At 45.9% G+C, this 17,788-nt stretch overlaps 1 protein-coding gene across 2 annotated transcripts in view; it reads left to right on the top strand.

The window, feature by feature from the left end:
- The window catches only part of LOC122186655 (CD2 associated protein), a 63,431-nt gene that overhangs the window by 27,326 nt on the left and 18,317 nt on the right, over nucleotides 1-17,788 (top strand). For both annotated transcript variants that reach the window (XM_042883488.1, XM_042883487.1), the window contains exons 3-7: nucleotides 7,905-8,058; nucleotides 10,840-10,940; nucleotides 12,889-13,009; nucleotides 13,988-14,172; nucleotides 17,613-17,721. In XM_042883488.1, the coding sequence (XP_042739422.1) occupies nucleotides 7,905-8,058; nucleotides 10,840-10,940; nucleotides 12,889-13,009; nucleotides 13,988-14,172; nucleotides 17,613-17,721 (670 nt within the window). The remainder of the gene's footprint in view (nucleotides 1-7,904; nucleotides 8,059-10,839; nucleotides 10,941-12,888; nucleotides 13,010-13,987; nucleotides 14,173-17,612; nucleotides 17,722-17,788) is intronic.

Genomic DNA, 17,788 nt, shown 5'->3' with positions numbered 1-17,788 from the left:
TTTGTGTTCATAAACTGTCTACATCTGTCCTTTCAGTTCATGGCAGGCATGACAGAAGGACAGGGCAGGTTGTTTGTGTTCCTTTCCTTGCTGTGGTTAAATACTTCATGTCTGGTGTTCTGTGGGCACTTCCATTTCAGATGAGAAAATATACTTCCAATGGGATCCATCATCCAAGGGACGCTGTTGGTTCAGGAGGCTGAAGTGTTACAGCTGCCATGTGCGTGCCTGTCTGCTGCTGTCACTGAGGCCATGAAGGCAGGGGGTGGTGGGCTCTGAACTGCTTAGAGGGGAAGGCTTTGTGTTCCAGGAGCCATCGTGTTTCATTGCACTTGATCAGAGTTTTTGACTCACGTCTGTATGTGGCTGTGTTTTTTTGCATCTGTACACAGTGACACACCTATGTGCTGTTAGTCTTTGATAAAGCAGTCTTGAAGGTGAAGGGGTGAGGTGGTACAAACAGAGCAGTTGCCTGTTTCACTGAATCCTAGAGTGGCCTGGGTTGCAAAGGCCCACAGCGCTCCTCCAGTCCCAACCCCTGCTGTGTGCAGGTCGCCAACCAGCAGCCCAGGCTGCCCAGAGCCACATCCAGCCTGGCCTTGAATGCCTGCAGGGATGGGGCATCCACAGCCTCCTTGGGCAACCTGTGCCACTGCCTCACCACCCTCTTGCTCAAAAACTTCCTCCTCATATCCAACCTAAACCTCCCCTGTCTCACTTCAAAACCATTCCCCTTGTCCCATCACCACCCACCCTCACAAACAGCCGTTCCCCTCCTGTTTATCCGCTCCCTTCAAGCACTGGAAGGCTGCAATAAGGTGTCCCCACAGCCTTCTCTTCTCCAAGCTAAACAAGCCCAGTTCCCTCAACCGTTCCTCATAGCAGAGCTGCTTTAGCCCTCTGACATCTCAGTGCCCTCCTCTGGATCCATTACTTTGCTCATTCCAATTGCTTCTGCTTCCCTGCAACAAGTGGCAGGTTCAGCTCTCAATCTCCTTATTTTCTACCCATAGAATATGAGTCAGAAACTTCATTTCCAAGCCCAGGAATAGACAATACCATTACTGCTGTTCTGACAGACAGGAAAAGAGTTGAGAAAATGGTCTGGAGGCTCTGACACTTAGGTCTGTGTCTCTTCATCTCCCTCTCCTTATGTACTGTGCTGCTGCTTAACATCTCTCACTTTGAAGTATGCTCAGCCAGCAGCAGAAATGTGTGCAGCTTTTGTACAAGCTGATGTTTCTTAGCTTACATCAGAAATAATGTAAAAAGGTTATTGTTCTTGGTATAACAGCACATATAGAAGGAATGGGGAACTGAAATGTTGTAATGTTTATTCTTGAAGAATCTAGCTAAGGATTTAGGTTTGTTGGATAATGAACTTCCCTGTGCCCTGTTGTTCAGGAGCAGGTTAAATTTGTAGCCATCCCTCGTGTCCCTTCAGGCTTCTGACCTGGTTTCTGCATTGTCAGTCAATCCTTGTGTGGCAAGCAGTGGGCTTAGGATTACCCTGATCTTTTTTTGCTGTGGAGTTGAACTTGCACACGATTTTACATTATCAGCCTGTGTGGTGTCAGCAATTTGAAAGGGATGTGACACATGCATTTAATGGAGGTTATAAACAGGGAAAGCCCTTATAGCTGGTGCTGTGGTTTGCACCAGAACAAGTGGGTGGTTGCTCCCAGGCTGAGCGCTTGATGCTGGGATTGCTGTGCTGACCTTGTACTGCCAAGTCATACGTGCATGAGGTCTGCGTTGCTCATGGAAACGCTGACAAGCCCCTCGCTGTAGTGGGTTGGCATAATATGAATATTAAAACTTCCAGCTGCAGTGAATGTCAGACTCAGTTTGTTTTTGCTGGCTGACAATGAGTGGTGGCCTCATCTCAGAACGGGCTGAAGTGTCCTGGAAAGCTTTCATTGTCATAATGCAGGCTCTGTTGAGATATCATGTCTGCCTCAAGCAGCAATACAAACAAGAAAAACCCCTTCCTTGTTCTGAAGGTAGTGATTGGCAGTTTTGGGAACGTTCAGATTAGATATAGCAGTAACTGGGATGTGTTATTTTGGTTGGAATGCTGAGCTCAGACCTGTGTGCACTGTTATTTTGGCAGAGATGTAAGCATTGCAGCTGTCATAGGGTTACTAATAAAAGTTTGAATCAATTAGTGTCCATTTTCAGTGATCCCAACTGATATGTCTTGTTTGGAAAGGATTTGTAAAATCTCAAAGTGTCCAAAAGGTCAGAATGGTTACAGTGATCATAGAATCACAGCATGGCCTGGGTTGGAAAGGACCACAACGCTCATCTAGCTTTAAACCCCTGCTATGTGCACGGTCACCAACCACCAGACCAGGCTGCCCAGAGCCACATCCAGCCTCAGGTGCTGAGGATGAAATTGCTGGAAGCAGTGGGTGCTATGTATGTTGAGAGCATCCTGATATGTGCCTTTGGAAATGGATTTAGAGCAGTTTCCTGCTGCTGGAGAAATTATAGGAGGTAGAGGTTTGTGGTATGGTGGTATGCAGTTGTGGAAAACAGGGATTCCTGAATTTGCTTCACCTTGATGTGATTTTAATGCCCTGGGGTAAGATAATTAATGCTTCAGTTCCTTGTTGGCAGTAACAAAATCTTTGCTTTACAGGGATATTCTAAAGGTTAGTAGGTTAAATATTGAAACAGCAGTTGCTGACCTATCCATGCACTACTTACCAGCCCCTTCCTCATCTTGTCTGCATGGATTTCTTGCTAATTGCTGCAGTGACGGCTCTTGTGCGCTGGTTGTTCCTCCTCGCATTGCAAAGCAGCTTTCCCTGAGGCTGTGCTCACAGTGTGCTTCCTGATTCACCCATGGCACTCACTACCTGCTCTTGGATTCGAGTGTCGCTGACGTCCAGTGCTTTACTGCTCATGGCAGAGCTTCTCCGATGGTTTTGTAGCTGCCTGCCCTGTTCTTAGCCCATAATCATCTTGGTCTTTCCCCTGCATCCTCTTTCCTTTGTTGTGTCCCCCATTTCACAAAATGCATGCAGTTGCATCTTGTGAAATGCTGTGCAAAGTGCAGCATTAGTGCAAACAGGGAGTAGATTCCCTAGTGGTGAGTGTTCTAGAAACTGTTTAACTCATGTATGTCCAGCCTTGCCTGGGCTGTGCTGGGGGAACAGGGGTTGTCTTGGGCCACATCGACATAGGTTGCACTGAAACTAATGCCTCTGTCTAGTTTATTTCCATGGAAACTACAGCAGATACAAAGAGCACAACACTGTTTGATAGCGCACATAGTCAGCTACAAAGTACTATTTTTAAATATGGTCACCACAATGAGCTGTGTGTTTTCACAGGCAGTGAATCAGAACCTGTATGCTGCACTCACTGGGGAGGAAAGAAGCATCAGTGTCAGTGGGTGCCATTCTTTCCTCATGCAGGAGTTCAGTTCCACTTCACTGCTCCATCTACACTCCCATGGCAGACGCCATTGTGTCAGCCTGCCCTCTGCTGCCATCTGTCACACAGCAGCAACATGGAAAGGAATATTGGTGGGAAGGTTCAACCTCTACTGCCATACACCAACATCCACCTCTGGCACTGTGATCCAACATCATAAAATGAGAGGCGTTACTTTTGGAGCAGCCTTCCTAAACTATACAAGGTACTTAACATGTTTAAGTAACACAGATTAATTAATTGGAATCAAAATATTTTTTATTAAAAAAATATAGGAGGCAACAAACCCACAGAACTAGCGGGGTGTTTGACAAACGCCTCAGCCTGGTTTGATGGCGGTGGCTGCTATTTGTAGTGAGGTCTCAAGGTGTTTGTCAGAGATCTTTTGATGGAAGTTTACTCTTCCTGCACCTCCTCCTTGAAAATAATTCCTCAAAAATGAGTGCACTGCCAAAAAGTGGTGTTTGATTGGAATACTTCAATCAGAATCACAGGGGTTGGAAGGGACCTCAGGAGGTCACTGAGCCCAACCCCCTGCTACAGCAGTACCCTACAGCAGGTCGTGCAGGCAGGCATCCAGGTGGGTGTTTAATGGGAGGTGGTCACAGTGCTCTCTTTTTTGGAGTCCTTCTTTCACTTGGAGGTTAGAATCTGTGCAGAACTTGAGAGCTTAAGGGCAGAATTCTCTGAGCATGAGGGAGAGCAGATGCAGGATGACTTGGCTGTTTGCTGAAAGGCATCCTTTTGTAATGGAAATGAGCGAGAGGAAAAACTGTGCTGTTGGAAATCTTATTCTGCTCTGTCCTTCTGGGAAGTACTGGGTGCCCAGAACTGTTAGTTGGGAAGTTCATGATGTGCTTGAAAGCACCAGCAGATTTCCAGACCTGTTCTGTTTTCCATCTGGACAGCAGCAGTCAGGAGCTTTCAGGCTTTTAGCGTTCCAGAACACAGTAGAGCTGCATCCTGGTGGAAACGTTTCTTGTACTTTCATCCATGCATGTCTTTTACAGCGTTAAAGCTCTTGCTTGAGTGTTGAGATGATATTAATGAGTATATATGTATTGTTTCTGTTGTTTTGGAATACGAATATATATGAATAATAAGGTGAGGTCCCAGAAGACTGGAGGCTTGCCAACGTGACTCCCATTTATAAGAAAGGTCGTAAGGAGGATCCGGGGAACTACAGGCCTGTCAGCCTGACCTCGGTGCCAGGGAAGGTTATGGAGCAGATCGTCTTGAGGGAGATCATGCAGCATGTGCAGGGTGACCGGGGGATCAGGCCTAGCCAGCATGGGTTCATGAAGGGCAGGTCCTGTTTGACCAACCTGATCTCCTTCTATGATCTAGTGACCCATCTGGTGGATGAAGGAAAGGCTGTTGATGTGGTCTACCTAGACTTCAGCAAAGCCTTTGACACTGTCTCCCACAGCATTCTCCTGCAGAAGCTGGCAGCCAGAGGCTTGGATGGGTACACTCTTGGCTGGGTAAGGAGCTGGCTGGAGGGCCGGGCACAGAGAGTGGTGGTGAATGGAGTCAAATCCAGCTGGCGACCGGTCGTGAGTGGTGTTCCCCAGGGGTCGGTGCTGGGGCCTGTCCTCTTCAATATCTTTATTGATGACCTGGATGAGGGCATCGAGTGCACCCTCAGTAAATTCGCAGATGACACCAAATTGGCTGGAAGTGTGGATCTGCCTGGGGGTAGCGAGGCCCTACAGAGGGATCTGGACAGGCTGGAGAGCTGGGCTGGAGCCAATGGGATGAGTTTCAACAAGGCCAAATGCCGGGTCCTGCACTTCGGCCACAACAACCCCAGGCGACGCTACAGGCTTGGGGCGGTGTGGCTGGAGGACTGCGTAGAGGAAATGGACCTGGGGGTATTGATTGATGCTCGGCTGAACATGAGCCCACAGTGTGCCCAGGTGGCCAAGAAGGCCAATGGCATCCTGGCTTGCATCAGAAACAGTGCTGCCGGCAGGAGCAGGGAGGTGAGCATCCCCTGTTCTCAACACTCGTGAGGCCGCACCTCGAGTACTGTGTCCAGTTTTGGGCCCCTCACTGCAAGAAAGACATGGAGGCCCTGGAACGTGTTCAAAGGAGGGCAACAAAGCTGGTGAGGGGTCTGGAACACAGGCCATATGAGGAGAGGCTGAAGGAGCTGGGAATGTTCAGCCTGGAGAAGAGGAGGCTCAGGGGAGACCTTATTGCTCTCTATAACTTCCTGAAGGGAGGTTGTAGTGAGCTGGGGGTTGGCCTCTTCTCTCGTGTCATCAGTGATAGGACCAGAGGGAATGGCTTCAAGCTACGGCAGGGGAGATTCAGGCTGGACATTAAGCAGCCCAGAGCGGTGTCCCCCAGGGCTCGGTACTGGGGCTGCTTCTGTTTAACATCTTTATTAACGATCTTGATGAGGGGATTGGGAGCACCCTCAGTAAATTTGCAGACAGCACCAAGTTGAGGGAGCGTTGATCTGCCTGAGGGGAGAAAGGCCCTGCAGAGGGATTGAAGGGCCAAGGTAAACTGGGCTTGCTGGTGCTTTGTCAGGGTGATGTGCCAGTGGGATCTCTGAGGAGCCAGCCTTGATACCAGATTTGTTCTGCATCCCCAGTGATGTGCAGAGAAGATCTCACGGTAGAAACCCCCATTTTCTGTGTCTTGTTACAGTCTTAGTTAAACGTTGTGCTAATGGTGGGGAGCTGAGCAGTGAAAAGATGGTAGACGAGCATGAAGTTGTTAAATGCAACTATCTTCTATCCAAGCCATGGCTAGAAGAAAAAGTGACCTGTGCTTTGTCCATAGGAAAATCTTAGCTGGGATGAGCATTGGCTCGTGAACGTTTGGCATTGTGATTTCCAGTTCTCTAAAATCCTTCACTCTGAGTGAAGTGGAAGCCCGAGAATGGACAGGATCACGTGAGGAAGGCTGCTGAGCAGGAGGAATAGATAGATGGTCACGGGGATGGAGCAGCTGCCTCGTGACACTGGAGCTGCCAAGCAGGGACTGCAGCTGCAAGGATAGAGCTGAGGGGACGTGATCCAGGTCCTCGTGGCTTTGGAGGCAGTGCTAAACTAAAGGAGCACATGTGGGGAGTGGGAGGGTGTCACTTAAAGCAGCTGGTAGGGTGGGATTCTTCATGTTAGTGGAGGGTGTCTGCTATTTATCACCAAGGTGGGATCATGGGCTGAGAAAGGAATTAAATTTGTCTGCAGACACTGAAGGGACTGGAGGAATGGACCTTCCTAATGAAACCCCTATGGGTGATCAGGAGATCTGGGAGGTCAGACGGCAGAAAGTGCCCAAGATTGCATGCTGGCTGTCTCTAAATAGCATCTCAAACTGCTGCCGTTGGGAGCTGTGCTCTGACCAGAGCACTGATCTGACTGACGGGTCTCTTCTTGTGCTCAGAGCATTCGTTCACTTTTAGGGAGAGTCTCGTGGAATGAGCTGATGTGTTGGAATGGCTGCTTAGTCAGTGGCTTTTCTGTCAGGAACTGATTCTTTCTTGTTTATAGGTGTCTGTTCCTATTGCTACATTCCTTCCAAATTGAAATGTTAACTGTTTCCTGTTAATTCCAGTGGTATCAGCAAAATGTCTGTTGTTCTCTGCATGTTACTTTCTTTTCCTTTCTGTGGCAGTATCCTACATCCTGTCAGTAACCAGCTTCACAGAATCACACATAATTGTAGGGGTTGGAAGGGACCTCCAGAGATCATTGAGTCCAACCCCCTGCCAAAGCAGTTCCCTACAGCAGGTCGCACAGGTCGGCATCCAGGCAGGTCTTGAACATCTCCAGAGCAGGAGACTCCCCCACCTCCCTGGGCAGCCTGTTCCAGTGCTCCGTCACCTCACTGTAAAGAAGTTCTTGCGCACATTGGTGCAGAACTTCCTATGCTGCAGTTTCCAGCCATTTCCCCTTGTCCTGTCTCCACTCACCACTGAAAAGAGCCCGGCCTCGCCATACTGCCCCCCACACCTTAGATACCAATAGACCTGGATCAGGTCCCCTCTCAGTCTTCTTTTCTCAAAGCTTCTGAGCTTTGAGTCAGAGATTATCACATAATGCAGCTTTATGTACGTGATCATTGTTTAATTAACTCACTACACTGTGGTTCTGTCATTGAGTTCATATTTGTATTTTGTTTTTAGTTTCCAATAAAAAACTTGTGGTGTGGGACTTCCCAAAGTTGCTTTTCCAAGGGTTGGAGTTGATGGCTAAAATGCTGCCTTTGTTTCTGAGTTTGCTTGGCACGTGACTTACCAGCTCCTGATGTGGGCGCATGCAAGGGTCGTGTTTATAAAGGCCTTTAGTGCTTTTAGATGCAGAATGCCAAGGTTTTTGAGTACAGTACGTCATTAGACACCAGATGGTAAGTATGTGAAATCTCTTAGAGTACCTCACTAAAAACACTGAGCTCTTGGGTAATTTCGATGGCCTCTCAATCTTTTAAATCTCTTCTTTCAGGAAGTTAAGAAGGATGTAGAGCCCAAGGATGATGCCCTGCCACTCAGAAGGGAGAAATCTGGCAATGTAGCAAGCCTTGTGCAGCGTATTTGCACCTATGGGCTTCCAGCAGGAGGAATTCAGCCTCATCCGCCGTCCAAAAGCTTCAAGAAGAGTACGTAGTGTTTAGAGTTCTTTCAATTGCATAAGCTGCCAATGAGTATTTTTTTAATAAACGTTAATTATTTCATGCCTGACTCAGTTTTAAGGATGTGCTGGAGACACAGGAGCCCAAGCTTTTTATTCTAAGCCAGCCTGTGCTGGTAGATGATATAGTTTTCTTAATGGCAGTAAGGATGAATTCTTACAGGAGCAGAATTTAGACCCCTTCCATATCCCAGAGAATATTGCCTAGCTATTTTGATGAGCATAGGAGGCAATGAAAAGTCACTGTTGCTACTGACTTTCATGTGAGCTCAGTTCATATTGTAATGTATCCAAATGAGGACTGAAAGCCTGTTCATGGTAATTAAAAATCTCCTGTGGTCGCTTCTGTAGTGCAAGTACATGTACTGTAGATAAGTTTTGCTTCAAATTCAAGGCTGTTTGATGAGGAAATACTTTCTAGTTCAGGTTTTTCTTACTGGCTAAGTTTCTGCTGGTATGAAATAACATGGAGTTAGTAGAGGTATGGGAAAAAGTAGTGATCTTCCTTTTGGTTGTAAATGGAACCCCTAGGATGGTCAGGAGTGCAAATTGGTGCCTTCGTGTTTGTAGTTTCTATGTTGTAATGCCAGTGGTTGAATCAAAGTACCTAAAAACTAGAGGAGAAAACTTCCCCAGGCAGGGATTGCAGGTATTGGTAATTCTGCAAGGGCTGCTCTGAAAGTAATGCCTCCTATTTCATTATGTTGGCCCTTGACGTCAGAGGTGGATGTTGGTGGGGTGGCTTAGAGGCTGAGCTGTGTGTGGGACGTCCCGTGTGTTGGCCTTGGATGGCTCCCACTGAACACAGCTGTTGTACATCAGGCTCTGGGCAGTGTTTCTTTCCGTTAGTTTAGTGCATTTATTCAGGGAAATGAAAATACTGAAGGTGTGCTTAGCTGTGCTAACCAAGTGCTACGTTTGGTTTGCCCTGCATGGAACAAACACAGGGCAAAACACATTGCTTTGGAAATGGGCAGAACAAGGTGGTGGCAGCCAGCCCGATGTGTGAGGCTGGGTTCTGCTTCCTGAGCTGCTCAGGGAGCTTCCCAGGTCAGCCTGGCAATTAGCACAGCTGGAAGGCACTATTTTGAAAATGGATTGCAGGCGAGGGAGAGTTCTAGATGTGAAATACAGCTGCTTTTTTTTAGGTTGAGTAGCATTACAGTGTGAAAAAGAAAGCTGATATCAAATGTATATGAAATATAGCCTTGCAGCTTTTTAATTGACCATTTTTAGTATCAAGTAATCTCATCCAGAGAAGGAACCCTGGAAACATAGTAGGGGGCAGTAGGGGCCTATAACTGTTTATTTCAATTACTACCCAGGTAATAATCATTTTGGGCTGATGAGTTGAAAGAAAGGTGTATAACGTGACCATTTATGTTATTAGAAATTAACCCACAGAGCTTCATGTTCTCATTTCCTGATTTTTTGCTTTCTAGAGCTGAAGCTGTACACCAGCATTGAGGTCCTCAGTTTCCTGATCCCTCTCAGATGCTGCTATGTTACTCAGTGTCTGGTTTGCTCTGTACTGAGAGCACTGCATGTTGACAGTCTTCTGATCTTCTGAGGTCAGACTTTCAGCTCTCTTGTAATAAATCATAGAGTCATAGAATTGCTCAGGTTGGAAAAGACCTCAAAGACCATCAGGTCCAACCACAACCTAACCATACCACCCCAAATGGAACAACACTCTGCAAAATAGAGCAGCTTGGGAGGCAGTATCAGTTCATGTAAGGGAGTATAGAAATACTAGCACAGGGTCCCGTAAGCCTTAGCACTTGGAGAAAATAGCATGATTTTATATCAAGCAGGTGTGTTGGATCATTGCTGCTGATGACAGTTGCCTTCAGAAGCATGCTGGCTGTTCTGGGTGAGGGCTCAAGGCACAGCCTTCTGTTTGAAGGCAAAAAGCATAAACCCTGTGAGCACATCAGCGCTGTAGCATACGTGCAGCATGGTGGGGTGATGGTGGGCTCCACCTCTGGCTGGATGGGGTGTTGGAAGCCACTTCAGCACCTTCCCCCATTAGGATGTCATGTCATTTTAATGCCTGAAATGTTGTGATTATTTCTGGTGAACATCTACAGATAGCTACTTATTTTAATTTTGCCCCCGTGAAACCCTGCTCATTAATGCTTTGGCTTGATTTCTTGACTCTATTTGCACTGGGAAAAGAATGGTTTTTGTATTTAAAACTATATTTAGGTTTCAGAAATGCGAGCCAAGCAGTTCCTCAGCTGAGAAGTTAGCGAGGTCTCTGCTACAGGGCAGAAAGCAAAAGCTGCCATTGGCACTTGAGCACGGAGAAGAGCACAGCATTGATCACTTCTTTCAGGACTGCTGAAGGACAGGAGGCTCAAACCTGCAGACTTGGTGTCAAAACAAGTGCTAATGCTGCAGCCAATGGTCATTTTAGTGGATTTCACTCAGGAAGTAGGTTGAAATTCATAGTACTGGGGGCATCTCTGACTTGCTTTTGTCAACATGTTTTTTTATTGCACGTTAGCAGTTGTCTGTGTAGTATTTGCTCATCTGTAACTAGCAGTGTGAGGTGCTCGATTGTTTTCAAGCTGCATCTAAGGTATAGTGGGATAGGCTGAAATGGCACAACTGGAAAAAAAGAAGCATATTTCATGGCTGTTGGGGGTAGCTTACAAGTGTTCTTGTCACGTCTGACCCTCAGGAGCTGAGGAAAAAGCACCTTTCATTTCTAAGTGTTGTTGTTTCTCCCTTTCCCTCCCATCAGAGCCCAAGAAGCGGCAGTGCAAAGTGCTCTTCGAGTACCTCCCGCAGAACGAAGATGAGCTGGAGCTCAAGGTGGGGGATGTGATTGACATCAGTGAGGAGGTGAGCTGTGGTACAGAGCTGCTTCTTCGTGTGGCCAAAAGCGACAGTTAAATTCCATGTAGTTGTTGATTACAAGAATGTTGGAAGTATAGCATTTAAAGCAGTGTGTTAGAAGGTAAAGCAAATAGCTGAGGAGTTCTTTCTCCCAGGTTCTCACCCTGAATCAAAAAGTACTGGAAGTGTAGGGGGGAAGTGTTTGGTGTTCTCAGCAATAGAACGTTTTTTAGCTTGGAGAAGAGAAGGCTGTGGGGAGACCTCATTGTGGCCTTTCAGTGCTTGAGGGGAGCAGGTAAACAGGAGGGGGAACGGCTGTTTGTGAGGGTGGGTGGTGATGGGACAAGGGGAATGGGATCCCAGTGCTTGCCAGGAGTGACTTTCCCGTTCTCTTGGTAAGGAAGTAGTTATGCTCCCGTATGTGTTTGCACCATTGAGCTCTACCATTTGTTCTGTTAGCCTGAGGGATTCTGTTAGAATGAAGATAGCAGTCACTGTTAGCTTCAGCAAGTGTCTTGGTAAACCTGCTCACTAAAGTCAGCGTCACAAATACCGTTATGGGCATTTTGTAATGGGGTGCTCCTGGAAATTTAGCTTAATTTGTGGAAGCTGCTAGTTACAGCAGTCATGGCTTCATGGCTGCTTAGGAACTGTTTTTTGGGGACGTGCTCTGGTTTTGTTCTTGTGTTGCTGCTTGTTTCCTGTGCCCTTGCCAATCCCTTTCCCACACCCTAGGCAGCTTTCAATGAAGAGCAAATTCCTCCAAGGCTGTGTGCTTCCACAGAGGACTGTGAGGATAACTGGCCCAGAAAATGCTTGTCCTGTAATCAGTCCCTCAGAATGGGTGCTCAGAACACACCTGCTTATTTGAAAACTAACAAAAAAAAGGGAAATCCACTTAGGATAGTGGTTCAAAAGTATGTATGTGAAGCCTCTTGAGATTCATTTATATGGACTGCTTGTTAGTTTTTTGTTATAACCTTTCTGTGTGTATAATTGACATGTGAATGCAGTGCAGTTTCCATATTCATATCACAGAACCATAGACTGGCCTGGGTTGCAAAGGCTCACAACGCTCATCCAGTTCCAACCCCCTGCTATTGTGCAGCATCACCAACCAGCAGACCAGGCTGCCCAGAGCCACATCCAGCTCAGTTCTCAGTGATTGAACTGTATTCAGTTGCTCTGATGAGCTGATGTGTAACTTTGGCAACTGTTTCAAGAAAAGAAAAGTTAAACTTCTTCTCAGTTTCTAATAGGCAGACAAATAATGCAGCTCCCTCCTCCTGGCCCTCCTCTGGTCCCACACCCTGTCCTATTGATGGTGAGCTGAAGACTGGAGGTAGATGGCTTCAGAAATGACCTGACTAGCATCAAGGAGGGCTGGCTGTAAGGCTCAGGAACAGGGAAGAGCTGTGTGCAGTATGTTGATTAACCAGGCTTTTCTGTTATCAGAACTTGTGGGCTGTGCAGGCAAGGCACATGCACAGATGATAGCTCTATGATTTCTGCAAACCTTTTCTTTCGCCTTTGTGTCTTTTCCTCCATACTTGCTGGGTACAGAACCAAATAGTGTGCTTGTCTGTGGTATGTGCACAGCCTTCACTGTTGGATCTTTAAGAAAGAATTCAGACCAGCAGAGTTGTTTGTCATTTTTTCCCTTTTTCTCAGAAGTCTGAGTGCTGTCCTGTTACAGAAATAACTTGATAGAATTAATAGAAAGCACTGATGCGTGCCCCAAAGCAGTGCCTCCTTATGGTGGAAATGGTGTCCTGTAGTAGGATTTTGAAATGCAAGGTGTCCTCAAATGGTCATCTCTAGTGTTAGCATCCAGAAAGGTTTATCTTCTTCATCTCTTAAATTGCTTTGATGCCATAATTAAGCGTTGCAGTGATGGTTACATTTACATCTCCTTTTTTCCTTAGTTAGTAATATGCAAACTATTTCCACGCAGGTAGAGGAAGGCTGGTGGAGCGGAACACTGAACGGCAAGTCGGGGTTGTTTCCTTCTAACTTTGTGAAAGAGCTGGAATTGCCAGATGATGGAGAAACACAGGATGCTCTGGATGATGCAGGTGGCGTTCTGTTCTGTCCTAAACCCTTAGCAAAGTCGTTTTAAGCCTCAGGTGTAATTTGGAGCATTGTGGTTGTACAACCTTCTATTTGACTCTAAGAATAAAGTCTTTTTGAGGTACTGTCTGAGAAATACAAAAATGGACACTGGATCAGTGCTTGATCTGATGGTAAGGCGGTTGGAAATCGAGCTGTTCCCCTGTGGCTCTACAGCTGAGGTGGAAGCAGACTGTCTGCAGCTGTCACTTGGTCTGTTGCCTTGAAACTCTACTTCAGAGGTGTTATGTTCTGAGGCATTATGGAAATGGCATGCCTGCAAATATTAGTTTGAGGAGTGTGAGTAAATGCTGTCCCTTGTATCTGAAAGATGGAACAAAACTGTGAATACTTCTGTTATCTACCAGTGAACAATTTCAAACAGCTTTAATCTGATTTAAATGTTGAACATGTTGTAATAGTACCTTAATATCATTAAGTTATTTAAATAAATTCACAAAGAGATTGTTTGGGTTATTTGTTAGTACTTGTTTTGAGCAATAGCAAAGCTGCTCTTGGTTCCTGGAGAGACATCAGTCTCTAGAAGTGCATCAGTTTGCTCTGCTGTGGCTGTTGAAACACAGCAGTCTTTGAGGTCATTAATAATCTTTACTGATTCTAGCAGCTATAGCTGTGCTGCACGTTCACAAAAATTAACAGAACAGATAACAGACTATGGAACATTGATTATATTTGAAATGGCAAGAAATATTAATGGGCTAACAAGTTGGTTGTCAGAATACTCAGTATAACATTGGCATCATTTCAAATGGACTTCACATTCAATGTACAGCTGGAACAGAACGTGAGGGATTACAGCTGTAGGAAACTGTTTACAAGAGCAATTCGCACAGCTGTTCCTCTTCTGTTTTTCCCTCTGAAGAGCAAAGATATTTTCAGCTTTTAAAGCAACTATTTTTTCCTTTTCTTTCTTTCCCTATCAGAGCCTGTTTTCAGTGGTCCTACCTCACCTGTGGCCTCTCCTGGGAATGAAAATGAGCCTGGATCTGGACCAGCACAGCCAAAGAAAATTCGAGGTGTTGGGTTTGGAGATATCTTTAAAGAAGGCTCAGTTAAGCTTAAGACAAGATTATCCAGCAATGAATCAGAGGATAAAAAGCAAGATAAGGTTTGTAGTGCTTCATACTGTTTTTTGGGGTTTCCTGTATTTAAAAAAGGAGGAAAAAACAAACAAAACCTGACATCTGGAGAACAAATATTGTGTTGGTGTTGTCTGTCATAAATTCATCAGTATTGTTCAATAATCAGACTGTAATCCTCTGAGGGGTACCGTGGAAAAGGAAAGAGTAGTCTTACCTATAAAACAAAGCAAAAACCCCCCAACTTCTGTGAGTTATATCAGAGAATCCCAGCATGGCCTGGGTTGCAAAGGCCCACAGCGCTCCTCCAGCCCCAACCCCTGCTGTGTGCAGGTCGCCAACCAGCAGCCCAGGCTGCCCAGAGCCACATCCAGCCTGGCCTTGAATATCCACTATGGAGGCAAAAAGTTCTATTCAAATGTTTGACATTAAAAAGCAAAACAAAACAAAAAAAGCAGAGAGGGAAAATCAAACTTTCAAAGCCTGGTGGTTTAAGACATAATAGGTGTTCCAACACATCTGGCAGGACAAGGGGAAATGGTTTGGAGTTGAGGGAGGGCAGATGGAGGTTGGATGTCAGGGGAAGTTGTGTGCTGTGAGAGTGGTGAGGTGCTGGAACAGCTGCCCAGAGAGGCTGTGATGCCCCGTCCATCCCTGGAGGTGTTCAAGGCCAGGTTGGATGGGGCCCTGGGCAGCCTGGGCTGCTGTGAAATGGGGAGGTTGGTGGCCCTGCATGGCACAGGGGGGTTGGAGCTTCGTGATCCTTGAGGTCCCTTCCAACCCAGGCCATTCTGTGATCTACAGCAGGCTCTGGTAATTCTTTTCTCTTTAACTGACTTTGTATGTAGTCTGGGCTGCTGAGTTTCTTCAAGAAATATCGTGTTGTGGTTTTCCTTCAGTGTTGTGGTGGATGTTGAGAGACAGTACTGGGTATGGTGCATTGTTACTAGCAGAAGTGTCCTGCAGTGAATGCTGCCAGGTTTTTGGCTTCATTGATGTTGCCATAAGCTGAGTGCAAGTGTGACAAGCACTTTTTAACAATTTTGCATCCTCTTTCACTGGCTTTTCCCCTTTTTTGAGTATGTGGTGAAAGGGGTACTTCTCCACACCTAACTTAGTGCTGAGGAGGCACTACGCACATCACATTTTATACTTAACTTCAGTTCTGTTGTGATGAACCCTAGAGAGTGCTTACCCCTATAAGCACACCACAGTGCCTATAGCTGCATAGTGTACACAGAGAACTTCTATTCTCTGGGTTTTTGCTTTTGATGTTTGAGGTAACGCAGTATTGCAGTTTTTATTCAAGTGATCGATTCAAGAAAGCTTTTAAAACCTCTGTAAAAATTCATATTATCTGTGTTATGACTATTAATGCTGCTTTTGGAAAAGGCAGTCCTGACTGATTTGCTTTCTTCTGCTTGCCCAGAAATAACTGCAGTGCTGCAGGGCAGGGAGTGAAAGGAGGGCAGGCAGAGAGGAGGGACAGGCACCTCTAATATGTTGGCCTTTCTGCCCCACACCTTCTTGGTAGCAGTGCTACAAGAGATGCTCATCCAACTGTAACACTGTGTGCATCCTCTTTTCTTCTGGGTTTAGTGAAATCCTGAGGTGGTTCAGAAAACTGAAGTTACCAATGTGCTGTTTGTGCTCTGGGGGTTGCAAGGCCCAAGGGAAGGCACGTTAGTCTGCATTCCCTTCAGGCTTTGTCTGCTCAAATAGGAATCCATGGGAGTTGCTCCACCTTTGTGTGAATGCTGTCAGAATTTCAGATCATTACTCTCAATTTACATGGACTGTTCATGATTGCTTTTTGAAAGGCAACTTTCCCTACTTTGTAGCTTATAGCTTGGGAGTGGGAGATCTTACCTAAAATACACATTCAATTGGTAAGAAATCTGCTAAGCAGTTTTGGACCATGTTATTTGACTACATGAACGCTGAAATGCACTGGTGCTTTATTTTGTTCTTTGCCTTGTTTGTGTTGTTATGGGCTGTTTCTCAGAAGATGGGAAATGAAGTGAGAAAGCAGTTTCTCATAACTTAGAGGCAATAAAATAAACAGTTGAGTTTTGCATTTAATATTCCACTTAAGCTCGTTGCCAAAGTCGTCCCGAAGGCACATGTGCCTGGAGGAGAACATGAGGAGCCCCGCAGAGGTAGTTCTCACAGAGGCTTTGCGAAAATGGATGGTTTCTTCAGATTTCTGCTCAACTCACTTTGGATTTCAATGGAGGGGGACTGGATGGGTGTTCTCCATCCTTAAGACAGCAAGGGAAAAAAGGCAGTCAGGAAACTGTAGAGCAGAGAAGGCTTTTTTCCAGGACTGCTCAGCACAGGCAGACTGAGCGCTCTGAGCACTTTGGATGTTTGTGCCTTTCAGTTAGCTTCAGCATCCTGCATGGGTTTGGGTTATTTATACCCTGTCTGCCTAAACTTCCTCTCACGCTTCTAATTGCATCTCATTTTGGAAAGAGGGAAGTTAGGGAAGATTCCATACTGGATTTGTTTAATGTCATAGGTGGGTTATTTTAGTGCTTCCTTTATGGAGTGAAGTAAATTGCGTGAGCGCTCTCCAGACGTCCCAGATGGCCATAGATAGCTTATTGTATGGCATATCAGAGGCATCCAGCACCAGCACACAGCCATCAGCTGTGTTTGAGGAGAGGAACTCTGGTCTCACTGGCAGTGGTAAGTCTGCAAAGCTTAATTGTAAGTAGCAAGGCATAGATAGGGTAAGTAAAGGCAGTGGGATTTTTCACATTGGTAACACCACTAGGGTTGCTCAGGTTTGCACTGACTGTAGGATATTCTGTTTGTGGCTCTTATGGCTATGAAAAAATGAATGCAATTGAAGCTGAGTCTTCCCAACAGCTCAGCGTATGTCATGCAGACTGGAACAATTACTTTGGCTCGATCTTTACTCTGAGACTTCATACCCAAGCATCTTGTGATGCAGGAGAGAATGTCTGTTGGATGGATATCTACTACATGGAGTTGTGTTCTGTGAACCACTGAGAGTGAAGGGAAGTTAGGGCAGACTTTCATGTGCTCTTATATCTGTGGCAGTAGTTTCAAAACAAACTCTTCAGCTGAGGTGGTGGGTGGCTACTGAAGACTCCTGCTGTATCCCAGTGTCAAGTAGATACGGTCAGTGAGTTACTGTCAGCAGAGCTGTTAAAGGACCACTTCTGTTCTGGGCCAGAAGAGGCAGTTTCAGTAGTAGAACAGCAACATTTGGGAAGATTGAAATACCAGTGCAGAAGTATATATGGCAATATAGCTTCCAGTTCAAAAGCTATGCTTTTCAAACCCTACTGCTATACCCAAACCCTTACTGCAGTTACTGTTATGGCTAGTGCATTAAGTACTTAATGGAGAATCTTGGTGAATGTTTTGGAGGTGATAATTCACACCATCTCAGCTTATAATGAGCTTCTGTTAACAAGGTTCTCTTTGGTTCCTACAGCCATCACCTAACCATCCTCCTGGCTCAAAGCTCGCTCATTTTCCTCGCGTAGCAAAAATGGAGAACTCATCAGAAGCACCGAAGTCAGAAGCTGAAGGCAAACCAAAAGGTGAGGTGAAGGGAAGCACAGCTGTTATGTGGTGGCTTTATGTGGAGGAAGTATTTGGATTTCAAAC

Source organism: Lagopus leucura, unplaced genomic scaffold, assembly GCF_019238085.1.
Source record: "Lagopus leucura isolate 7727_CA_CO unplaced genomic scaffold, USGS_WTPT01 Super-Scaffold_100038, whole genome shotgun sequence".
NCBI lineage: Eukaryota > Metazoa > Chordata > Aves > Galliformes > Phasianidae > Lagopus > Lagopus leucura.
The sequence above is the reverse complement of the archived record's forward strand: the minus strand, read 5'-3'. Positions and strand labels throughout refer to the sequence as shown.